The sequence below is a fragment of the Odontesthes bonariensis genome, chromosome 15 (assembly GCF_027942865.1).
Source record: "Odontesthes bonariensis isolate fOdoBon6 chromosome 15, fOdoBon6.hap1, whole genome shotgun sequence".
In the NCBI taxonomy this organism is placed as follows: domain Eukaryota; kingdom Metazoa; phylum Chordata; class Actinopteri; order Atheriniformes; family Atherinopsidae; genus Odontesthes; species Odontesthes bonariensis.
In genome coordinates this window covers 24,261,810-24,288,530 of record NC_134520.1, presented here as the reverse complement: position 1 = coordinate 24,288,530, position 26,721 = coordinate 24,261,810, and the positions used below count along the sequence as shown (strand labels likewise).

General features: G+C 40.9%; 1 protein-coding gene across 1 annotated transcript; it reads right to left on the bottom strand.

Annotated features, from left to right (window-relative positions):
* Window positions 1-21,654: 21,654 nt before the first annotated feature.
* Window positions 21,655-26,059, bottom strand: LOC142399859 (excitatory amino acid transporter 3-like). The gene is made up of 12 exons (XM_075484403.1): window positions 25,845-26,059; window positions 25,671-25,763; window positions 25,431-25,539; window positions 25,191-25,233; window positions 25,031-25,108; window positions 24,757-24,938; window positions 24,455-24,562; window positions 23,864-23,986; window positions 23,578-23,772; window positions 23,299-23,433; window positions 22,800-22,907; window positions 21,655-22,277 (listed from the first exon to the last, which is right to left on the bottom strand). Exons 1-12 carry the CDS (start codon window positions 26,053-26,055, stop codon window positions 22,109-22,111), a joined length of 1,554 nt encoding a protein of 517 aa, XP_075340518.1. The 5' UTR covers window positions 26,056-26,059; the 3' UTR covers window positions 21,655-22,108.
* Window positions 26,060-26,721: the final 662 nt, after the last annotated feature.

Genomic DNA, 26,721 nt, shown 5'->3' with positions numbered 1-26,721 from the left:
CGCGCGACGAATACGCGGCCCCGTCAACATCAGAAGCCTCAGGCTACTGCCCCCCGGTCTGCAGCGTCACACCGGCCAGCCGTGTTGACCACAGAGGTCCTAGAAAGACAAACAGAGATCGTTAAGTGGATGATGGCTTTAACACACACCATGCAATCTATCGACAGTACATTGAAAGACATAAATGAAACACTGAAGTCACAGAATAAATGCTGAAAGAAATCCTTGTTCTCCTTTCTTTTTTCCTTGAATAACAGAATGCTTACCAAAAGTCAGAATCGCTGAATAAGTTCCTCTCTCCTCCTGAGCGCTCTTGGCTGTGCAGGCTGGTGGAAGGGATCTCTGGGTACGGGGTCCTCTGGATGTAGATCTGGAAATGGGACTCCATTTTTTTTGGGCAATGTTATGGAGATCCCCGCATGCAATAATAATATTGCATACCTTTTCGGCCGTATAGGGTTCCCCCCGCAGCCGAGAGACAGATCCAGCTTTAGGAGCCCTATACACCTCTCCACAGTGGCACACGTGCGCAATATGCGCAGTGTTAAAGCTCCTCTCCTGTTCGGTGTGAGGGTGCGCGGTTGAATAATGAGCCATCACTCTTCCAATTACGGAGTTGTACTTGTTTAATTTATTTAATTTGCGTTTATGTTTATATTTATGTTGAAGTAAAAAAAAACATGGACCTTCTTTGAAGTGATAAGTCTGTAATTTTAACCAAGAGATTTGTTGCGACTCCTGAGGCACGCACTAATGACGCTGCTGTGTTGCAGTCACCGCAAGTCAAAATGGAAAAGTGCATACACCGGCCTCAGACCTGTCGTGGCGATTTCATCTTTCCTGCGCTCACGATGGATTTGATAAATGCCAACCTTTGCGCAGAAAAGAACGTACACACGACCTACGCACGTTTTTCGTCTTACGCAAGTTTGATAAATGAGGGCCAATAACCCCAATGCATAGGGGTTTTTGAAAATTTCTAGGGGGCGCCACTGAGCCATTTTGCTCAGCCCACACACAATACCCTTTACATACGTACGAGGTCGTCAGGGTGGACGTGTGTACCAAGTTTCATGACTTTGAAATGATGATAAGGCTTTCATATTACAAACTTCATCACACGATTTTCACCGCCTGGCCACGCCCACACCGTTCAGAGTTTGGAAAAGTTTCTCCATGAAGTTTTGCCCTCATGTCTTAAGAGTAACCTGGCCAAGTTTGAAGATTTTAGCATGAAATATGTAGGAGGAGTTTGATCAAATAAGAGGAGTGGAAAAAAATGAAGTTTCTGACCACCATTAGGTGGCGCTGTAGGTGGATATCACTTTTTTATATGTGCACATTCAGGCTGGGTCCAGCATTCACCGTATGAAGTTTGGGAGAGATTGGATAATGTATGTGGGAGTTATGAGCGACTTAATTTTTTTATGGCGCGTCATAAATTTAAGGCGTCGCCACGGCCACGCCCTTTAAGTTTTGAAAAAGTTGGCCTATGATTTTTTCGGCCCATGTCCTAAGAGCTACCTGGCCAAGTTTGAAGCGTTTAGCATTAAATATGTAGGAGGAGTTCGATCAAATGCGAGGTGTGGGAAAAAAAGACATTTCCAACAGGCAGGAAAAAGGCTCCTAACTCAAGGGATGAACCAGTGTTGTGTCCACACAGAACAGACAATTTAGCAAAGAAGCCATTTTAAACTGGATCTTTAGGCACTTTGTTCCCAGCAGCCTGTCACAGAGACACATCATTTGTTCCCATTTCTTTAGCTGCATGTGTGAAAAACAGCTTCATAGTTTAAGCTTTTTTGTACATTTACGTTAAAACTGCTTTCAGTTACCAAAAGAGTCAAATTAATATAAGAAATTCAGTTTAAAAAAAATCCTAATCCCAAAAATATGAACGTTATTATGTCTAAAAGTAGGGAAAAAAACAGACAATAATAAGAAATTATGTTATTCAACATCAAGAAAAAGTAAATAAGATTCACTTCAAAGCTTAAAAAGGAATATAAGATATAATCTAATGACTAATTATGGAAAAATTTATATAAATTACATAATTAAACTGTTTTATGCCACCAAAAATGAATAATCTAGAAGCTCTTTGTGGGTTTTAGACTGGAATTAAGATTTGTTCCCATTTCTTTAGCTGGATGTGTGAAAAACAGCAAAGATAACAGTCTGACAGACAGAAAACAGGATTTCTGCAGCAACAAGGTGATTCCCAAAGAGCTGTTAGCTGAAAACTTGGCATATCTCAGCATGGTGTGCAGATATTCACTTTAAAGCTAATCAGAACTGAGCAAACAGTTTGTGTGATGCTACCTTTGCTTGCCTTTTCGAAAACATGGCATCTTAGATATAGAAATGAATGTGCAAATGGTTGAAATTAGGGATGATTGTGCTATAAAACTGCACAGTGAGGCTTTACACTAACATAACCCATTATGGATGCAACAATAATTAGTTTTATGGTCAAATTACAGCATATTATTATATTATATAGATTCAAGATAGTTTTATTTTCATACGCAGTACAATGTGCAGTGAAATTCTTCCTTGTCCTGCTACCAATAAAAAGATAATTACAATTAAATATGAAATATGAATAAAAATGAATAAAAAATATTAAAACAAAAATTTTAATAATTTTTTTTAATGTTTAAAAAAATTAAATAAAATGAAAAAAGTTTTTAAAAATTTTTACTTTATTTCTTTAAATGTTAAAAAAAATGTTTAAAAAATACGGAGCTTAGAATCAGTACTTTTATTAGCAGTCTTCACTCATTATACTCATTACTGTGTATTGTTGTACACACCTTGTACATATATTTTTATTCTTTATGTTTTATCATAATTGTAAGAGCCATTCTTTTGATATATTGTTTTCATATCAGAGCTCCTGAAAATGTTTATGTTAAGATTTAGAAGATTTAGATTAAGATTTTATATTTGAAGTTGGACCAAACTTTGTGTTTCAAGCTGGACACTAATTGCACCTTGTTAGTATGGTGTCATAATTATTCCCTGTAGGTGGCGGCTAGACTGCTACTAAGATGGTGTGGTGACGAGGCCCAGATGCTGTAGGGGTGCAAGGCAAAACAGTCATTGAACGTGGACGAGCCCGTGCGCGCAACTGTGCCAGCCTGAACGCGGTCTGTTGCATCAAGCCAAGCCAACCCCCATTGCATTGGACTGAACTCGGCTTTTTTTTTGTTGCATTTACAACTTTATGTTACCCTTTTTGTTTATTAAACCAACCACTCATCATCAAGGAAAAACAATACAGCATCCTCGTCCTTTCACGTGTCAAGTCTCTTGCATTCTCTGCAGTCTAGGAAGTGAACAAAATGGGAAAAGTTTAAAGAATAATGGAACCAAAGGAAACATGGAAACTCAACCTGTTTTAATCACTACAATTATATCCTATGTGATATGTTTGCACCTTACGCCGCAGCAAATTCCTAGTTAGTGAACACTGTTCATTAACAATGGCAATAAAACGAATTCTGATTCTGATTCTGATTCCGATTCCGACCTCCTCTGTTCGGACTTTTGGAGTTTCTCCAGGAACTTTGTGACCACCTGTGAAAGTTCTGGTTCTGATGGTGACTCCTGCTCCTAGGCTCGGCCGTTGTGGGCAAAGACGTCGTCGTTTCGGCCAACGAGAAGAAGAAAGGTGTACTGCTGATCCAAGGCTTCTCTGGTTGGCAAACACAGAGTGCAGAGGGTGACTGTGGTTGTCCATTATAGAGAAGAGTCTGCTCAGTGTCCTCTTCTCAGCTGTGGAAGTGAGAGCCTCCAGTTCTGTGCCTACAACAGACCCAGCCTTCCTCACCAACTTGTCAAGGCTTCCAGCATCTCTCCTCCTAATGCTACCCCCCCAGCATGTCACAGCATAGGAGAGCACACTGGCCATGACAGACTGGTAGAACATCAGCAGGAGTCTGTTGCAGACATTAAAGGGTCTCAGCTTCCTCAGTAAGGAGAGCCTGCTCTGACCCTTCTTGCATAGTGTGTGTGAGTTTGCAGACCAGTCCAGTTTATTGTCAAGATGTACCCCTAGGTACTTGTACGTGCAGACTGTCTCCACTGTCTCCCCCTCGATAGAGACAGGCACCAGGGACGGGGTGGTTCGCCTGAAGTCAGAAAACAGGTGCAGAAAACCCTTCAACACCACCTGTCAGCTGATGTGTTTGCATCTATAAAACCTTCAGAGCAGACACTGTTTCTGTCCCTCTGCGTAGAATTTATGTCATTTGTGCCTCCTGGGAGCAGAAATTAGATGCTGAGGTTTGCAACGCTGTTCGCAGGTGAGGAGGTGCACATCAACGGCATTCCCTCGAAATGTTCGGGCGACTGCAGCTTTGAGTGGTCAGAGCAGGAAACTCCAGTGGTGACTGGGATCAGCCCGTTTTCAGGTGTGTTGGAAATGAGACTCACGCATGTGAGGCATGCTTCACGCTGTGTGTGCGCGCCTATTAAAGCTGGCTAAATACCTGGCTAAATCTACGGTTAAATACCGCTGATGGTTTCAGGATTCGAGCGGCCTCGGGACCCTTCTGACGGTCACTGGGACGGGCTTCAGGAACGACAACGCAACCATCGTGGTGGGAAGAGCCAGGTGTCGGGTGGAAGAGACCACAGGTGAGTCGGCCTTACCCCGGTAACAACACAACAACATATTATTTGTATTATTTTATTATATATAATCTTAAATACAAAAAAGGTACAAAAGAACTGGACCTTATAATAGATATCACCATGAAACTTCCTCAGTTGATTACTTATACAAGTATGAAAAAAAATGTATTACAAGTTTTAGAAATTTGTATGTTTATGCAAATATTTCCGGAAGATAGATCTGACAATATGATAAAGCCAGATGCAAAATTCTTTTTCCATTTTGTTTGCACACAAAATGAAAAGAACATTACAGAGGGATTTCAGGATATCTGCTTTCATTTCCTAGGAAATCAAAATATACCGCCCATAGCCTAAAAACCATCAATTTTCGCCATATTTTTTTATTATAATGTCACATAAATCAGGCCAGAAATTATTTATCAACAAATCCTTCTGTAAATATCTTCAGAATACTGCTAAGTGTATAACTGGAAAGTTTGGTGTTAGTAGGTGCTCCATAGTCTGAGATATTGATACTGGAAAAATACAAAAAACTGATTTTGAGAAAACAGCCTTTAAAGATTTAAATAGGGGAATTCATTTTGGTAAATTTGGGCGAAACGTACTGCTACGATTAAACAAAATGTGATGAAATAAACATTTTAATTTATGTTTTGAAATGACACATATTGAAGTAGACTGGCCCAAAATCAAAAAATTGACCACTGCATGAAAAATCACTGTTTTTGCCTGCCGTGTCTCGCCTTAACAAGAGAACTATTTCCTGTCTTGCGTACAAAATAAAAACTCTTAACATTACTACAGGATGTTACGTTTCCCTGCTCAAACATCCCTCTATCCAGGGCTCATAAAAATAGCTTACAATAATAAGTCTTTATACGCTATCACGTTTCCCAAATAACCAGCAGTTGTAGTTTCACTTAACTAAAATAAATGCAGCCTACTAGCTACAATGGGTGTATAAAAAGCGGTAAATATGTTTGATATTAAATTAGCACGCTACTTTTATTTTGGCGTTACTTCCGCTTCCTGTCTGCCCGCCGTCATGTTCAAATGTAAGAAACGAAAAATCCATCCATCCATTTTCTATACCGCTGAATCCGTCGGTCGGGTCGCGGGCGGGCTGGAGCCTATCCCAGCGGTCAATGGGCGAGAGGCGAGGTACACCCTGGACAGGCCGCCAGTCCATCACAGGGCCACACAGAGACAAACGAGACAAACAACCACACACGCTCACACTCACTCCTAAGGACAATTTTAGAGACACCAATTAAACTAACATGCATGTTTTTGGACAGTGGGAGGAAGCCGGAGTACCTCGAGAGAACCCACGCATACACGAGGAGAACATGCTCCACACAGAAAGGTCCCAGCCGGGAGTTGAAACGAAAAATGAAAAAAGTAATTTCCATAAAACAAATTTGGGCCGTTATTTGATTTGGGTTTTTTCGGTTTTTTTTTTTTTTATGAAGACAGCAAAATCTGTTTTTCCATTTTTGGTTTAAAACGAAAAATGGAAAAAGGACAGCTTTTTCCGTTTTTTCGTTTTGACAGAAAAATGGATTATACTCGGATGAAGCTCTGGAAGTGATGGTGGAAATGCTTTTGGCCCAATAGTACAGATGTGGCTATTGAAAATTTGGAGAATCAGACAACAACAACCACAAACTGTTGAGCAGCTGAAATCTTGGATTCAACCAGAGTGGACACAGATTCCTCTGAAAAATAATCAGTATCCTCAGTTCCCAAAGCATTAAAAAGTGTCATTAAAGGAAGCTAAAGGAACACAAAGGGGAAATTGACTCTAGAACAACTTTTATTGAGTTTGTTGACGCATCAGATTCTACATTTAGTTTCATTTTCTTTGGTCAGAAGCTCTGAAAACCCCTTCTTCGTCTTTTTAAATAAAGGTTGGAATCATTTACAAATTACAGGTAAACATTTTGATCACAGGAATGAGGCGGAAACAGCAGATAAAATTTATGTTGTTACTTTATTTGTAAATAATATTTAGCCGGATATCGTTCTTTTAACCCTCTACTGCACAACGTTGCCTTTTGGCAACACAATGGCCCTCATTTATCAAACTTGCGTAAGACAAAAAACATGCGTAGGTCGTGTGTACGTTCTTTTCTGCGCAAAGGTTGGCATTTATCAAATTCATCGTGAGCGCAGGAAAGATGAAATCGCCACGACAGGTCTGAGGCCGTGTACGCACTTTTCCATTTTGACTTGCGGTGACTGCAATAGCATACATAACAGCAGCGTTAGTGCGTGCCTCATGAGTCGCAACAAATCCCTAGGTTAAAATTACAGACTTATCACTTCAAAGAAGGCCCATGTTTTATTTGATTTCAACATAAATATAAACATAAACGCAAATTAAATAAATAAAAAAATTAAGCAAGTACAACTCCGTAATTGGAAGAGTGATGGCTCATTATTCAACCGCCTATCTAAGAGGTGATTCTAGCGGCTCGGTAATGGCGAAACGATGGCAGATCTGGCTTTGTTAGAGGACCTGAACGCGCGCATCAGGCGCGAGAGAGTGTTCCGGGACCGCCAGGATTTCTTTCGGGAAAATGATGAGTGGCTTATGAGCCGTACAGGAGAGGCGCTTTAACACTGCGCATACGCAAAGACGTAGCTCCGACGTAGCTTCCCCCCCCCCCCCCCCCCCCCTCCGTTTGTGACATGCTGCGTTGGAGAGCTGCAAATTTCATATCGGACCACTTCTTCCTGATCTTATTGGACAAAAAGTAAAACATCGTTCCATTTTAGATTTCATTTAATCTGGAGTTTATCACATTTTATTGACCATCACAGTAGGGGAAAATACATAACTCGTCCGGTCTGCGATTTACATCGCCAACGCTGTTGACAGCCGTCCCAGCTGTCAACAGCGTTGACAGCGTTTCTTTGCCGCTTTTCGTCTATCCATGTCGCAAATTCTAGAGGTGCGGCCTCTCAACCCCCTTTTGTAGAAGGCGTGGTTAGGATCATTACGATGGATTTCGGCCGCCGGATTTATCAACAGCCGCTCGGTTTTACGATGGGATTGGTGTGGTACGCATGTTCTGTAAATCTCACTTGAGCCTCTGCGTTTGTAATTATTTAGAAATACACTTTTTCTTTTCGTTGCCAAAAGGCAACGTTGTGCGATGAGGGGTAATTTTTTTGATGTCCTGTTTGTCATTGCTTTCTTTGTGTGTGGTTGAGTTATCACTCACATGCAACGTATTTTTATACTGCGAATGGTGGGAATTAGTACATTTAACTGCTTTAATAATTGTAATAACTTATTGTACACATTTTGATAGAAAAAATGGACATAAGAGTGTTCTATGGCCGAATGTTGTGTGTGTCTCATCATGTTGTGTGTGTCTCATCATGGTGTGTGTCGCACTGAGCGGCCCTTTGCTGCATGTCTCCCCCCTCTCTTTGTCCCTTGCATTCCTGTCTCTCTCCAACTGTCCAGTCAAATAAACATTAAAATGACTATACAGATCACCAAAGAAATGGTTAAACTATAACAAAGAGTTTTCACCATCGCTTTGTTGTTATCATCAAGCGTCTCCTCCGTTGGTTCTTTTTCCGCATTGTTTGTCAGAATCTGTTGCTCCAAATTTGTATTCATATTCTCCATGTCCTGTAATCTTTTTTCTATTTGTTCATTCTCTAACTTGTAGGTACTGTTTTGTCTTTTTAGGAATTTGGTATTTTCGACCAGGCACTCATTCGTTATGGTCAACTGTTCATTTTGTATCTGGAGGTCCCTTTCCTTTTTGTTTTCGCTTTCTAAACGCTCTATTTCTTTGCGAAGGCTTTCAATCAATCTGCTGTATTCCAAGTCTTGTAATTCTCCCAAAGTCCCTTGGAACTGAGGACTTTCTTCGACCGACCTCCTCTGTTTTATCGTTTCTTCTCCATCCTGAATTTTTTCCTGGTGCTCACAAACTTCCTGTTTCAGGGCCTGATTCTCCTGACGGGCAGAAACTGTCATGTCCTGGGTCATGTCTCGACAGGTCTGTGCTGTTACTTCAAGCTCTTGGGTGATTTTCTTCATCTGATCCTTGAGTTTCGGCAAAGCAATGTCTTTAAGTTCCACGCTCTCTTTTTTCACTTGTAAACTTACCTCCATTGCTTCTTTTTCTGCATTGTTTGCCAGAATCTGTTGCTTCAAGTTCCTATTCATATTTTGCATATACTCTAACGTCTTCTCCAATAATTCTGTTTTTGCAATGTTTGTCTTGTACAAATCCTTGATTTGTTCCTTAAGGATTTGATTCTCGCTTTTGAAAGTCTCATTCTCTTTTAAGAGAGCCTGGAGAGAATCTGACATTTTTCACTTTCTGTAATACCAAAAACGTCTCTATCAACTAACAACTGTGTTGTTGTTGTTGTTCCAAACACTCAGATTTATGATCTTTGTGTATTCACTGTTAACTTGTCCAGATGTGTCCGTCTCACGTCGCTGGGGAATTAAACCAAAAACCAACTCCCAACTAACCAACTCCCCAACTGGGGAGTTGGTTAACTATTTGGCTGGGGTATGCAGTCATGACATCATTAATGATGTCATGACTGTTTGAATTTTTGCTGACATCACACTGATGTGTCTGATCTCATTATGACATCACAGTGATGACATTCTTTTGATGACTGTTCTATCATTTTTGGCCACATCACAGTATGTGGGCGTGGCTAAGCTTCAAAGTCTGACCTTTCACTAAGCCCCGCCCCTTTTGAACAGAACTGTGTATTACATTACTCCTAAATTCATGCAGGTTTAAAGTGGAAATGAAGCAGTGACAACACACATGGCAAAATAATCAGTGAACTAAAACGTCAAATTAATGAATTACAAAAACTCCAAAATAAAAGCCGTTATTCAGAATAAAGCACTAACAATTTTTAGTAATGTATGTGCTTTCAACCTGTGCGCCCCCATTGTTGCTATGATGTCACGAGAATGTTTTCGCAACCATTCTAATACTGTCAACATTAGATACACATAGGAAGGAACCATAATATACTGCCAAAATGAATGGAGAATGGGAGTGTGATGAATGCGACAGGCCAACAAATGGCGATAAACATCCTATAGCCTATGCTTTCGAGCCGGTGAGAGAAGAGGAAGCTGTGGTGGCAACCTACGCCGAGTCAGAGGAGTATGATGATGAGGAAGACCAGTGCATCTCCCAAAACCAACACTTCAAGATGTTGTGTCTGGAGAGAGAGGTGTTGAATGTCTCGATCCTATTACTCAAAGACATCAGAGCTGACACGCTGGAGCGACCAATAAACAGCAGGTAGGCCTTATAATCCATTTTTCACAACTGATCAGCATACCGACACATCGTCTACACTACAGCTACAAAAACAACCTACACGAAGTCCCCCTCAACCAATAAGCCAGCTTAGCAGTCGGACATCTCAAAGCAGCTAGTTACTACCCTCTGTTAACACTTTGCGCATACCGGTAACTGCAATAATCGGCTAATCTTTCGGGCAAACATACCTGTCAATGCATTTTCACGTAGTATGTTGAGTTGAGAATCAATCGTTTGCTGATAGCGTTGCATTTGGATGGGAATGCCCGAGATATACATTTCCTCATCCATTCTTGGCAGATAGGAACTGCAGAAGCAGTCACCTCATATAGCGAAGCGCTGAAAAGATGTGGCGCAACGCAAGTGCTTGACACACCCACTCCTCTTACAGTCTGCATTGTAGCCCCCGCAACAATAATAATAACCATGATGGCATCTTCTATTATGTGTATTTCCACATAGCCTACCTTATGCTGATATTGTCGCTGTCCAACAGCAATCTGGTATCTCCACTTGTCATTGTTTTTACATATTCATTTATAAATCACTATTTTCTAAATACATAATAATGTCAACATTAAAGTTAGTTAGGCTATTAAATAATGTATCATACATATACTCATGGAGACTGACCAGTAGTACTGATAAATATTTTATGATAAATAGAGACTGAATATAAAATAATTAAAAAAATAGTGGAGATACAAGGTTTCTGCTGGACAGCGACAATATACTAATTGTACCTTCTTCCCCCCAGTCTTTACAGGCTTACAGCATACAGGCAATTCAGCTTTTGGTCCAGGGGTTACCTGTGACGGAGGAACAAGGTTCCATTACCAGCCTGTGTCGTGAATTCCATCAGGACTGTCTACCCATCTCCTCAATACTGTGGATTTGAGTATTGCAACTTGTAGAAAACACATGTCCATTACAAATTAAAAACTACAATAAACAAATAAATAAAAATATGCATACAAATGTAATGCTGTGAATAACAACAAGTATTTTATTAATTGCCAACCAATCAATTCATTGTTTTAACAGTTTACATGTATTAGTAATTCATATTTATATATTTGTATATATACAGTATTTATGTCTCATATTTGTAATTTCTTTTTATCAGCACAAGATACTATGAACAATTCTTTAAAAAATTACCCTAAATGGCCATACACTATTACAATAATACACTCTACATGACTCTTTCTTACAAGCCTTTCCTACACCTCTGGATTTACACATGCCGATTTGAGTGCTTCATTTGCTTTTCTCCATCACTATTGGTAGCATTCTCCCGGACCACGTTGTTGTTATGGTCCCGTGCAGCCACACGGAGTCGGGCCTGAAAGCTATCTTTCAAAAACTTTTTCCGCTTTGTTGCGTACTTCGTGTAGACGGAGTGTAGGCACTCGAGTCTTCCTGTATGGATGCCCTCTGTGACGTGCTCGAGCTTTTTCAGCAGATGTTTGTCCAGCACTACACTGGAGGCGTTCAAATGCAGCAGAGCGGGGGTTGAACCATGGCCGTTTCCTCTCATCTTCTGCAGTGTACGGTGGGTGGTCACATCTCCTCATTGTCTCCCCTGATGTCCAGCAGTGGACATTGGTGATGTGGTGCAGCACAGACATCCACTTTTCCTTGAGATTGGTGGCACTTCCGTTGCATGTCATGGCACAGTACCACAAGTGATTCGTAATTATCTTCGCCCACTGGAGAAGCTGCTCGTCCTGGCACTTAAGCGGTCTCTTTTTCAAGTTTTTTGCAATGTGCCACAAGTCAAATTGGTGTTTGATGCCACCATACTCCTCCCGCATCACTTTTTGGACTGATGGATGGCAATCTGTTGCCAAGACTGAGATCGAAATGCCATGCTCCATGAGCTTGGTAAGGCATCGGTATAGTCCCTCCACCTCAAGCCAGTAACTGTTTTTCACTTAGGTGACATTTACGGTCTCCTGAGCCACAACTACCCCAGACTTTGTGTCAATGAGGGAGTATGTGCTATACGATGCATTATGACCTGGGCTGTCGTAGCGCGAATCTCTTGACACCACCAAGGGCTCCTCATTCACTGTGCTCATCACTGCCTCGTTGTGTAAGCACCATGCATCATTGACAACTGGGATGACATAGGCTTTTTGGATTATAAACCACTGCCTCTTTGAGCGGCTATCCAACTCAAGTGCCTCGCAGACCTCCATGAATGGAGTGCATTTGTTCCCAGTGACAAATACAGCTGTGGGGATGGCGACATTGCATTGCATCACACCTCTCACAAGTGGTCGGGAAGTCCAGTTGTATGCGTGGCCATCAATGCACTCTGTTTCTATTCGCATTCCAAACCCACTTTTGCTTGGTTGCACTAAACGCTTCCCACAATTCTCCCAGTGGCACACATTAAACAGCTTCAAAAGATGTTCAGTTGAAACGATGCTCTTTCGGCCACTGGAAACATTGACCTCCTCATCCTCTTCATCGACAAAACTCACTTCTGTCTCTTCTTCACTCAGTGGAAACTCAAAGTCATCTACACTCATGTCTTCAGCACTATCTTCACGGACTGACTCCTCACTCATTGAAGACAAGAATGATGCTGCACTTTGTTGTGGAGATGACGCCCTTGGCATTGCGATCTTCTCCAGGCTGAAATCTTCCAGGAATGTGCTGTAGGAGTGGTCATTAATGACACTTTACATGTTGTAAATGTCATCCGTCATGGTTCCCTCACTTCTGTATTCCACTAGCACTAGATCAGTCTGGGTGCTGGCGACCACTTTTCTGCTGATGCTGCTGCTGCCGCCGTTGCCCTGACTTCTTGGTCCCTCCACTAATGTTGCCATCATCTTAAAAAAAAACAAAAAAAAAAACACACAAACAGAATAGATTTGAACCAGGTAAAGGTAATATACATATATACTATTGTATAAATTAAATGACTTTGTTTTTCTGGATTATACATTTAAAAAGCCTTGCTTGTACATTAATTAAATACACCCCCACAGTTATTGTGGCTAGGCTGACAACGTGGAAACTTAATTGTTTTCTCCACGAAGGCGGGGTGCACGAGTGCGTAAGCGAAAGTCAAGTACGGGAGTTTGGATAATGGAGTGTTGTCTTGGTGCATGCGTAACTATTCATCACCAGTGCGAGCCCAGCGGTTGTGATGAGCGTCCACACTTGTTTGTTATCTCAATAACTAAGACGCTACATGGCTAAATGAAGAGCTCTTCTCCATCTCTTTCTTCTGAATGCACTATGATGACGGGCCGATTCTAAGGTAAACATTTGCAACCCAAACAATCAACTCATGTATAGCCTTTATCCCTTATAGCTAACTGTATGACGTAAACAACACAATTGCCCGAATTCACCCATCTCTTAGACGCGCGACAGTGAAACGCGTTTGGTCTGACTCGGAAACTTGGCTGAATAACAAATGTGTATTGTTTCATATCATTTTTCAAGTCGGTAGAATAGCTTACCTCTCTTTCCTCTGCCTGGCCAGCGCGTTTCTGTGCTCGGTCTCTGCGCCCAAGGGCAGAGTCTGACAGCTCAGATGTTGTGGGTATGTCCGTCTCTCCAACACTGTATCCACTGAAGTCGAAAACTGATGGCACAGCATCTGGTTTTAGAGGACTGGTGGGACGCCAAACAAACTGCCCATCATCCGTAAAGGATCCCTCTTTTATGTAATCACTTTCTAAGAAATGCTCACTGCAGACCCTCTGCACAGTTCCTTTAGGTGGGTGCAGGCGTTTCAGTGCTGCCAGCCATCTCTTCATCACCTCAGGTTTCTTAGGAGTGACGTGAAAATGAATTTCATTCCCACTGGCTTTAGCCCTGTAATATTCATTGGAGCATCCGGGGGCGATACAAAAAGACCCCCTCACCTTAAGAGAAACACCTGTCATATTTATTTATTGGTTGCCGCGATACACAATACAAGCTAACGGTAAGCTAATAGCAAGCTGTGAGCTAAACCATGCTCGTGACGTAAGCAAAGAACATGGCTGCGCCCTTGTGGCCAAAGTCGGTATTAAAATATAATTTTTCTAGCAAAACTATTTGAATTTGTGATTTACTGAATGGCCTCTCATTTTTTTAAAACATAGAAGCCTCTGAAAATGCTGCCATGTGCCACTGCTTCATTTCCCCTTTAATGCTGTGTTTGATGACATTCAACATCCTTCATCCTCTCACCACTGGTTGCTGACTGGAGCCTGTGGGCGTGGCAGAATGGCAAATTTCAATCCCTCACCGTTTGCATACGTTCAGCTCTAAATCACACATACATCATCTGATTTGCACCTAACTAGATAAGAATGACAATTGTTGGGGGCGCTCGTGTGCTGTAATGGAGTAGAGGTGTTTTGCCTTAGCTCCGTGCCGCTACCTCCATTTTCTTAAACTACTGCACCTGAACATTATATTTGTCGCCGTCCTGCATCGTAATCGATTGCACTTTGTTTTTACGCTATGCCTAAGAAGGACGAGGGTAAAAAGATGACATCCAGGGGAGCCCGTCTGCTGCTAACACCGATGCTATATTACCCGCTATCGCTAGCCATGGCGTCGAGCTCATCAAGATTTGCACGCTTGTGGATGACCTGAAGAAGTCGATGGAGGGGCGCCTTGACTCAATCGAAGCATGCCTATCCACTCTAAAATCTCGAAAATATATTTACAAATGTATGTATATTTATATACATATATACATTTATTTGTGTGTCACATTTTTATATTTATATTAATTATATATACATTTATAAATTCGTTCATATTTATATTCATTTTTACTCACATATATCTCGATCACATTTTTATATTTATATTAGTTATATATACATTTATAATTTCGTTCATATTTATATTAATTTTTTTGACACAAAATTTCCCCCATAGGTGTCTGCTCTGCAATTTTAGCTGGTTGGTACGCGTCAAATATACGACTGCTAGGACCCAAGGTTTTCCCAACAAACTTTGCAGTGAAACAAGGTGATCAGTGTTTTTAATATTGTGGCTGACGAGCGCAAACAACCACAGACTGTACATAAAAGATGGATGTATCCTCTGGTCTGAAATATGAAGCCTTGCTGTATTTCTGTGTTCTCTCTAATGGCCAGCAGGGGGCGACAGAATCTGATTGTGTAGGAAAACTTGTCGCTTGATTTATCACCCGAGTAAATTAGGCCGTAAGGTGAACCCCGTTTTCGTTTAGGCTCGCTCCGTGCTCTCCGAACTACATGCCCGTTAGCTGATAAAAATGACCAACTTATTTTGCACATATAAAAAAAGTTTCGCGTCACAGAATCCTGTACTTTTTTTAAACCGAGACGTTTTCTGAAGATATTTTCCGCAGGGCTGAATGACGATTTTGACGTCACAAGACACCACGTGACCGCGCTGGACCAATCACGTTGCCGATTTACGACAACAAACTGGAAAAATGACAACCTGTCTGATGCTGTCAAAACTAACCTACAGAAAGGAATCTCGCAAAATATCATTTTAAAGTGAACATAAAATAATAATTATCAACGATAATGCTCATTCATGTATTTCTGAATTGAGCCAATTTAGCCATTTACCATTCAGGTATTCATTTACTGATTTATTCACTAATAACTATACAACACATAACAAAATCAAAACAAGTAGGGCATACACATCAACCGGCATAAACTTATATACATAACCATAATAAAAGGAATGATACAAATGGTTTAGAATAAAGGTAAAAAAAAAAACTAAAAAAACGCACGCACACACATACACTATTCCTCACTGTCAGTGTCAGGGCAGCTGTCATCTTCTTTATCCTCTGTTTCCTTTGTGGTGTTTGAACAGCTGGAACACCTGCACAAGTCTACTTTATTAATACTTTATTAATCCCAATTAGGGAAATTGTTTTGTTGCAGCAGCATACAGTATATGAAAACAATTAAAGTAGTGAAAAACAAGCAAATAGAATAGAATAAAATAAATATAAAATAAAATAAAATTATATAAAATAAATAAAAATAGTGAATAAACATTTGCTATATACAAATCTACAGTATTTTTTGTTTTTTGTTATTGTTTTTTAGGAGAGACTTCAAGCCTATTGAGGTTGAAGTTCTCTTCCAGCCAGAGGGGAGGTGTTGTATATGGTGATGGCTGCTGGTAGGAAGGATTTCCTGAAACGGTCCTTGTGACAGTGGAGCTGGATGAGCCTGTTGGAAAAGGAGCTCCGCTGTCCAACCAGCAGCTGGTGGAGAGGATGGGTGGGGTTATCCATGATGGATAACAGTTTGTTCAGTGTCTTCCTCTCCACCACCGATTCAAATGAGTCCAATCTTTTGCTTTACACATGACCTTATTATTTTAGCCTGATAATTTGCCCTTTTGCAGTGCTGGTGGAGGGCATCACTTGTTGGGGAGATAGATAATTCTAGCAAGGCTGATGATGCCATACAGAAAGCTTTGTACCTAGCCTCATTGATGTTTTCTGCGGTTGGCTGATCGTACAAATGGCATACATATTTGCAAAGTAATGCAAATGTAGAGTGGTCCAAGTTAAATTCAGTCCCCAGATTTCTGAAAGCCTTCAGGTAGACATCTTTCTCGCATGCCACAGCAAATGTCTTCTTTTTGCCTTGTGGTGTCACACCCAGTGAATGTATGGATCCCAATCAAGGCTGAACACACACTGGCTCCGAGAGCTGATGACACCTTGGTAATGTCCATTATGCGTGTTCTGTTGCCCTTCCCTGTGAAGAAGTACAAGCTGCATGGCAAATCTTTCTGCAGACTCACAGCAATGACTGCTACATCAGTGTCAGGGCTCTTAATAATGACAGTCTTATGTTCCTGTGCACCATGTTGTGCATGCAAAAACACCAGTGTCACATTCTTCGTGGTCACACTGCAGGTCTTCCACAGCACGAACAGACTGCACACCTTCCAGTACAGTCACGGTGACATTGGTGTTGATGTGCTATGTACAAGCTGAGGTTTCTTCCCACTGCTGTAAGATCAGCATGTGGCCACGCATCGTATAAGAACTCAGCAAGTGCTTCTTTATTTGTTCCTTCTGATTCCTTCCATTCCACCTTGTGCAGGTGAAATTCTGTGTTTCCTCATGCTTAACAGAAGATATGCGCATGTAACAAATCTTTTGGTCGAAATTTCGTCTTCTTCGGTACTGCTGGATGATCGCGCTGCTGCTGCGGTGCTGTTTTTGTTTACCAGCTCAGCTGACATACCAGCTATCCGATTCGTCCATTCTGATGACGTCTCAACCGTGGCACCTCTCGCGAGCCAAATTGTTATTACGCCTGCCGAATATGTACATACGCCTTGCCAGGCACTAGTTATTCCTTTAAACGTTGCGAACTAAAAAAGTACTGTGTTCTGAGCGGCGAAACTTTTTTTTAAACCTCAACATAACTCAAATCTTTTTATGAGCTGAAGCGTGTTTGGTTCGGAGAGCGCGGAACAAGCCTGGTGTTCTGAAGGAGTTTTCGAGGTTCACCTTACGGCCTAAATTACTTCATGATGTGAAATTACAAATCTTTAATAAATAATTGTGTTCATCTTGTAAATCATGTTCCTATTTAAAGTAAAAGAGTCGGTGTGTTCATTGGTCTGTTTGATTGTTTCTGTCATGAGATCTTCCAACACAGGATTGAGCTGATAACATTTGAGATGGTTGCCATAACTAGATCACTATACGTCTGTTATTGTTACACACTTTTCCTTTAATTTAAGCCTGTTAGCTAAATTAGAACTGATGAAGAAAGGAAGAACTGGAGAGCAGCAAAGTAAATAGGACCTTACTGGGAGAAGTAGATTTGTACTGCCATGCAAAATGCCAATTTTAATATGTGTGACAGAACAGTAGCTGCATCGGCTGTTTGTACGAAGTTAATTTACACAAAAATTCTAGTTTTTAATAAGTAACTAAGTCAGCTGGACTTAGTGTGCATCACGTACAGACTATTTTCAGCAGCGGTAAAATGTATTTAAACTAGGGCTGGTCAACGATTAAAATGTGTAATCTAATTAATCACATGATTTCCCTGATTAATCACGATTAATCGCATTTGTACGCAAAATCCAAAAATGAATCCAAAAGTAGTGTATAGCTTTTAGCATTTAGTTTCATTTTAAATGTGCTGCCATATGAATGAAAGTGCCATAACATTTGTTGTGCAAACACACTTTTAACATCAGCATCTTTCTGTAGTTTTTATGTAGAAGCCTCGCTCCACTGTCTGTTTCCTTGAATGACTTGCTGCTATCAGTTGTGTGTTTTGCCTTTAAGTGATATTTTAGCCTGGAACTACTACGCTGAGAAGACAATTCAACTTGGCAGTGTTTACAGATGACTTTGGTTCTGTCGACCCCGCACTCTGGAAGAACTTTAAAATGAAAATGGCCGAGTAAAAGTTCCGTACCCTTCTCCGTGTTTAGTGGATCCGCCGATTAATTTCTTTTCCGGTTCCGCAGCAGACAGCAACAGACTTTTACAAAATAAAAGCCTGTGAGCAACAGACTTTTACAATAATAAAATAAATAATAAAATTTAAAAAATAAAAAAAAAACTGCGTTAATGCACCATAAAATATTTTTTGCCGTTAAATAATTACGAGTTAACGCAATAATAACGAGTGAACTCGCCCAGCCCTAATTTAAACAAACCATGCATACAATGTATTTCTGCCCAAATGGTCATCAGACGACCATATGTGCATTAATCCACAACTAAAATAGTTCCCAGCAGATATCTTTCTTCCTGCTGAAGTAACATTTGTAAAACAATTGGGGCTATTTTAGAAAATCTATTCATCAACAATGACAGAAGAATTTAGCAGAAAGCAGGTTTGAGAGCTACCGAAAGACATAAAAGCTACAGTATTAACAACAAACAGCTGAGCCAACATTGTCAATACTGTTACTACTCAAAACATATTGAACCCCCCCTAACACCCACCACCAGCCACTTGTTATCGCTAACCCTTTGATGTGACCGGACATACGGAGGTCAAAAGGTCACCTGTCAAATGACGTTTTATTACCCCCCCCCCCCCCCCCTCATAAATCACACTTTATTACCCCCCCCATAAATCTTTTTTGATTAAAGGTGTTTCCTATAACTCTCTTCAGTTACACTGGAAAAAATCAAAGTCTTACCAAGTATATTTGTCTCATTTCTATAGCTCATTACACTTAAAGGTAGGGTAGGAGATCCTGGATTTTGAGTCCAGCGAAGCTGCATTTTGAAAATACACAGGTCAAAAGTCCCAACCCTTTTCTTCACTTTCCCCCCGAAGGCACGCCTCTAGAGTACATGAACGCGCACGAGCACGAAGGTGCACGAGCGCTGTTCTGACAGCAAGCATCGATTGTTGCCGTATTTAGTATTTAGTTTATGCTAACTATACGTTTAATAATGCTAGGTGCTAGCCAAGCTGGCTCTAGTTTAGCTTCCTGCCAAGCTTCTGGACGCATAATTTGTTCACGGAGCAGGGTACGCGCACAGGGGGAAGGAGGGGGAGGGAGGAGCAGATTGCAGTTTGATAGACGGCATCAGTATCCAATCAATACTGTTTTTCCTAGATTGTATGTTCTAGAGGCCACTAAAACTTTTCATATTTGTGTCAAAACTTTTAATTAATTGGTTGCAATGGGGGTGTGAAGAGTAGACACAAGTGCCTAACAAGTACTATTTCAGCCTGATATAGGGACTTGTTTGAAGACAATACATCTTGAATATCTTGTTAAATGAAAAAGTCTTGAAAACAAATTGTTTTGAGTCACATATCATGAAACAAGCTTTTTTTGACATTTGAAGAGGTTTTTAAGCTAATTTCAAGGTCACTTTTATCTCAAAAGTCCTAAATATCACATTTTATATCAAGAAGTCTTGACAAGCCGATTTTGACTAGTTCCATTGGCAGCTTTTTTTTTTGCTTATTTCAAGCAAAACTGTCTTATTTGTTGGGGTTTTTTTACTTGTTTTTGAAGGGGCATTTTTTCCAGTGTACTGAATGAAATCAGTCATGGGTAAAACACAGTGTTGTACAGTAACGAAGTAAAAATACTACACTACTGTACTTAAGTATATTTTGGAATACTTTGTACTTTCCTTGAGTTTAAAATTTTTTGACAACTTTTACTTTTACTTCACTATATTTCCGAACTTAATTGCATACTTTTACTCAAATACATTTTCATTGTTCGGTTTAGTTACTCGTTACCAAAAAAAAGAGAGAGAGAGAGAAAAAAAACGCAACAGTGTTTTGACCCCATGCATGTTATGCCTGCCCAAAGACAAGGAAATTCTATCTTAAAGGTCTAAAAAAGGTCTTCCTCTTCAGATGCCAGATAAGCTGCAGTTCCCTCCCAATTCTTTTTTTCTTTTGTATAATGACCGGTTGTGTGTGCACCTCCTATAGCTTGTGAAATACAGTAATCGTAACAGCTTTTTTTCTTGGTGATGTTGGCCGCAATTTCTGTACTGAGTTATTTTATTTATTTTTAAGAAAGGTTTACAAAAGAGGTTTCAAACTGGACTCCCTCTTCAGATGCCAGATAAGCTTCAGTTTTCTCCCATTTTTTCTTTAAATTTTGTTTATAATGATGGCAATAACAGCAGCAGCCTCTTTTGTTTCATTTTTTTCTTAATGGTGTAATGTACGCCTCATTTTCAGCACTGACCTTACTTGAAGAAGAAAAACTTAAAGGTTCACAAAGTTTGTATTTTCTGTCTAAACCTGGTCTAAATTTTGCCTGCACTTGGTTGTGTGTAGATTTTAAGTGTATTTGACCTTCAAAGTTTACCAAAATATAAAAAATGTCATTCAAACTGCATTTGCCTTGTTTACTTTTTACTTGTACTTTTCATTACATTACTTAAGTACATCTATTTTTACAGTAATTCTCATACTAAAGTACAAGACGTTTCGGATACTTTAAGACTTTAACTCAAGTAACATTTCAGTCAGTGACTTGGACTTTTACCAAAGTCATATTTTGGAGGGGTACCTGTACTTTTAGTTGAGTGTGAGATTTCAGTTCTTTATACAACACTCTTACAGCATGTCCGTTGCTCAATGGAGAACTCTTTGGAGCGAGTTGTGACTGGGCCACATGACAGTTTCCCACTTTCTTGTACATCTTCCTCAGCACAGGTCAGTGTGGCCGCGGACAATCAATGTAGTTTATTTTCAAGCAACAGTTCCATCTAGTGGACAACGTAGTTATGACAATGAAACCAAAGGTGGAACTCAGGTGGTGTTCGAACGGAGACACAAAGTACCAGAGTCTCTTGTGTCTCTTTTATTTTGGGGGTATGTTCCTGAGTTACTGAAGACAGGCAAGAGCTGGCATAAGATGAGGGAGAAAGAGTTGAAACACCTGTAACACATCTTAAAATAAACGTCGCGGCCTTTTAAATTTCCAAATGATATATTTCCAAGAAAGGCCTTGGGTGGCAGCAGGTGGTTGTGTTCTTGACTTGCACGCACTTCAGTTGTTAAAATATATAGTTTATTTTTTCTCTTACCAACAAAAAATATGAACAAAACAATAACAAAAAATTCTTACGATTTAGATGAAAACGAAAGTTAACTTATTTGAAATGAATAAGATCTGAAAGTGGTCAAAAAAATCATTCCACCACCACCTCCCATCTTCACACCAGACATTTGACAAACAAAAAAGAGCCCCTGGTGTGTTCTTAATCTGTATCATTCAAATAATATATACACAGCACATTTCAATTCTGTCAACAAGGCTGATAAAATGTATTTGTTGTGGATTCAGTGGAATAAACTGATCGATTACTCAAAATGTCTTTACAAATATAAATGACAGACACACACCACAGGTTACAGGTGAAGTTCCCAAACCAGATGCCCTCCTCTCCACAACTGCGCTTCAAGATCCTGGTCATGCAAATCACAAACACCCTGGAGAAAACTTTCCCAGGGAAGCTATTCTGGTCCCTAAAACTGATCTATTACATTCTTTACACGGCAAGAAATCAAACCATTGGAAGATTAAGATTAAAAAACAAGATGAAAAACACACACACACACACACACAAGCAATGCTGGTTTCAAGTGGCTCATTTATTAAACGAGTTACTGTTTAACTGAGCAGATTCCAAACGTGACAGCTTTTGACCTGCCACTGTGCATCGGTTGTGACACGCTTTCTGGAGGAGTGTAGAAGCAGTCATTCTCAGAGTCCAGGCTGATGGTGTGGATATTGATTTGATCGAGGCAACGAGCCGCGTCACTTTCCCGGATCCTTGTCAGAAAAAAGCACAAGGTCGTCATTAATGGTTCGATACAAACAATTTATGTCACACAAAGCAACTGTGTTAGGACACAGATTCTCAGCTGGGTCGTCTGGCTCGGTTAATTGTGTCTTGTTGAGGGGACATTGGGGGCACTGTGGCTCCAACCAGTCTGCAGCATAACACGCAGATCAGGCTAAATGTGAACGCTATCAGGCTGGATTCCCACGTACACGATGCGCCTGATGGTTGGAGCCGTGGCCACAATCATCAGACGCAATTACTCCAGCGATTTGATTAGACAGTGCATCTGCTATTGCATGCAAAAGTTTGACTGTTTGCGGCTTACACCATAAACATTGTTCAGTATTGTAAGGCGTCACCTCAATCAAAGTAACCGAGGATGAACGAGACCCTGGAAGCCTGAAACATGCACGTTTGAAAACAAAACTATCAAGTCACACAAAATTATTTCTGAAAAACCTTCCAGGGGGGCTTAAACAACTTTCCTCAGATGGGATCTGAGGCTTTACCTCGCCGTCTCCACTCCCTGATCGTCCAGTTCCTCTCCTGACAGATGGTGGATGAGTGAGGCTCCAAAGCAGTCTCCCAGGACATTAACCACAGTGTTGCTGCGGTCTCTGAGGAACACAAAACAAACAACGGAAGGGTGGCTGTCAGGAAGCCGTTCTTAAAGAAGGGAAACGGGGAGAAAAGGCTGAGCTGTGCCAAATGACACAAGAAGTGGACTGAAAATCAGTGGCAGCAGGTCTGATGGAGGGATGAATCCTCCCCAGAGAGAAGAGCTTTGGGATGTCCTTCAAGAAGCCTGGAGAACTATTCCTGAAGACTCCTTAAAGAAGTGACAGAAAGCTTGTCTGAGAGGGTTCAGGCTCAGTTGGAGAATAAAGGAGCTCAGACCAGATATTCACTATAAAGCTCATTAAAATTGTACAAACTCTGTTTCGGTCTGATATACTGTATTTACATTTTTTTTGCCATATCTGGCCATGAATAAAGGGTTAAACTTACAGGATCCACTCCACGACCACCAGAAGACACGCATCCTTTGCTGGCAGACCGACCGCACTCAACACAAAGAGAGTGGTCACAGCTCCAGTTGCCGGGATCGCTGCTGCTCCTATGCTGGAGATGGCTGCCGTCAAGCTGCAAATCACGCACACACACTCTGTCAACTGTCATTTCAGGGCCTTATTGTGAAACTGTATATTCCATTTCTACTTAATAGCCCCATCACATGACTACATCTCAGAAACACTTTGATTTGCTAAAGAAGAGGAAGCGACTCACCCGAGTGTAATCATCTGGCTGACCGTCAGTTTGATGTTGTTTAGTTGTGCAATGAAAACAGCTGCGACCACTTCATAAAGGGCAGTTCCATTCATGCTGATGTTGGTCACGATGGGCAGTATGAAACGGGTGATCCTCTTGTCGACCTTCAGTCTGTCCTCACAACACTGTAATGTTTGTGGCAGCGTGGCAGAGCTTTGACAGGCAAGAAAAAGGTGAATGCAGTTTTTCTCTGACGATAAGCCGTGCTCATGAACGCGCGAGCAACTCCGCGATGCCATCTTACCTCGACGAGATGAGCAATGCAGTCACTAACGCAGGACAAACCCCCTCGATGACAGAATAGGGGTTTCGTCTCACACACAGGAAGTACATCAGTGGTAGAACGATAAGTGCATGACATGTTACTCTGAAAAGAACAATCAACAAACAATCAACACTCGCTATGTAGATGGAGTTCCTCACTGGGTGGCTTAAAGAAAGACCACAAGACTTCAAGATCTCCCCTTTGAAGTGTTCTGCTTTATCCCTGAACGGAAGAAGCATGTTTTTAAAGAAGCCTCCGTAACGATGCATTAAAAGTAGCCCGTGGCAGGGTGTTAGTACAGCAATGAAGAAAACGAGTTCAGGGTTTTAATGACTACATTAACTTTTTAAACTTTTTAAAAGAGGAATCATTTAGGCCCATGTGTCTACACGGCCTTGCTTTAAAGGCACCGGTCTCACAGAACACACTTTTTATTGCTCTAAAAGGCTTTTTAAGATTACGTAGTATTTCTGAAAGATGACCACTACTGCTGATGTTGATGAATGCTGCTACAGGAGGACCAGCGGTGTCATTTTGGCAACAGTGCTAAAATAGTAAATGCGAACATACCCAATAAAGGCCACGGCAGAAAACTTGCCAAGCACTAAGACGGATTCCCAGTCGTGAATCTCAATTACATAGCTTACAGTCATGAAAAGGAGTCCAACTGGCAGGTAGCTGAAACGGAAACCAAAACAGGAATTCAAACTATCTGCTGTCTGCTCCAAATGTAAATGTAAAAACTCATATCTGATTATAGGAATGAGGTTTTTTTTCACATTTCAGTATTATCACAAACATTTCACAAAACGGTTGAAAACACTATTTTAGCACTTGAGATCTTCAGATGTGGACAGAAAGTGCCATTTTACCACAGGATCCAGTTCATAACCACTTTTGAGGCCTCGTTGATGGCGACACACAGCTCCACAGTGGATTTGGCTCTTTCACCTATCATTACAAACAAGACGCCTATAATAAACGCCCAAACGATCAACCCCAGCATGTTGGTCCCTGGAATATAAGAGCCCACCAGTCGCACATCTAGATGGTCCTGTAACAAGACCACAAACAATGAGCGACTGAAAGAAACACTATGTACCCAGATTATAAACTTTACACAGAAATAGAAACAAACTTATTTACCGATGTGAGATTTACTGATGTCAGATTAGTAAATTGGTCATCCTCCTCTCTTGGAAAATACACTCTCTCAGTCTTGTACTATGAGAGAAACAAGTGTTTACTTCACAAACATAGTATGGAAAGTCTGAAAATGACCATTAGACCTGAATCAAAAACATACCTGTTGGTAGGTAGCCATAAAAAGGCTTCTAGGAGCCATGTTCCTATGTGCAGTAAAGGAAAGTCATACTAAAACTCAGCTTGTTAATGTTGACACAAGTCACAAAACATGCCGGACGATGACCTCGTGGGTCTAACAAACAAAGTATCTTATTACCACTTAACAAAAGCAAAGACGGTCCGGACTCAAAATGATCAGAAATGATTTTAATCTGCCCCAACACGAACATTTTCTTCTCACCTTACAAGATCCATCAAGGAATCCACAGCGGAAAATACCTTGTGTTCTTGTACCGTAGAATTTGCAATATAATCAGATCCCGGGTTGATTATCAGCGCCAATGCCAGTCCTACAACACAAATGCGAGGCCAAATGTAAGAAGCAACAACTGAATTCATGCTGCAGCTGTTTTAATATTTTGTTGAGATTTACTGCTGGTCAGTGACAAGTTTTAAGATGAAACAAAGATAACTGTCTCACCTAAAACCACAGCCATAATGTTAGAGGAGACGATGTACAGAATTGTACGTGTTGCAATTTTTCTGGAGGCTTTAACACTGAGATGGCTGACACCTGATAAAATAAAACCACAACATGAGCTAAAGTCCGCTAACGTTCACCTGAAAAGTACTGATAAATACACATACAGCTTACCTGATATCACACTTGTCACAATCAAAGGAATGCTAATCATCTGAAGCATCTGCATGAGTAGCTCTCCTGGAAAGGCGATGTAGCTTTGCGCGATATCAGACAAATGAACATAGGACTTGAGAACAAAGCCGAGGGCTATACCTGTGACAAAAACAACAATAACTGGGTTAAAATCGAGAAAGGGGCATGTTATGTCCATCCATCCATCCATCCATTATCTTGTTATCTTCCGCTGGTCCGGGGATCGGGTCGCGGGGGCAGCAGCTTGAGCAGAGAAACCCAGACGTCCCTGTCCCCGGCCACTTCCTCCAGCTCTTCTGGGGGGACCCCGAGGCGTTCCCAGGCCAGCCGAGAGACATAGTCTCTCCAACGTGTCCTGGGTCTTCCCCGGGGCCTCCTCCCAGTGGATTTATTTCTATGAATCGGCTCGTGGAACTGCCTCAACTGTGCGAGAGCCTCACGAGGGGCGACCAGGATTTCAAACAAGTTTGATTTTCATCCGATCGATCGACTACAGGAAATCTTTCCTGCCCACAGCCATCAGCATCTATAATAACGCCTTGATTTAATTGAGTTACATAAACATTTAATTTCCCTAATAAAGTATTTTTGAATTGAATTGAATTTCCGAATCAGGTTGTCAGGCAACAGAGAGTTTTGAAAGTGAAAGTTTTTATTAAAAGTGAAGGAACTGTTGGTGTCGTTACTATAAGCTGGCATCAAAGGTCAACCAAAAATAGGTATACTAGTTATCACTTACCCAAGATGACAGATATCAGACAAATACATTGAAACGGGTTCGTAATGGACCAGCAACGGACCCCAATGGCTTCGTACTCTGTACTGTCCATTATATTGTATATATTGTCTGCAAACA

Coding starts and splice junctions, on each gene's coding strand:
- LOC142399859 (XM_075484403.1), bottom strand. CDS start 26,055: ATGGATGGATGGATGGACATAACATGCCCCTTTCTCGATTTTAACCCA. Junction 25,234..25,430: donor TCCTTGATGGATCTTGTAAG/GTGAGAAGAAAA, acceptor TACTGCACATAG/GAACATGGCTCCTAGAAGCC. Junction 23,434..23,577: donor AGCCAGATGATTACACTCGG/GTGAGTCGCTTC, acceptor CGTGATTTGCAG/CTTGACGGCAGCCATCTCCA.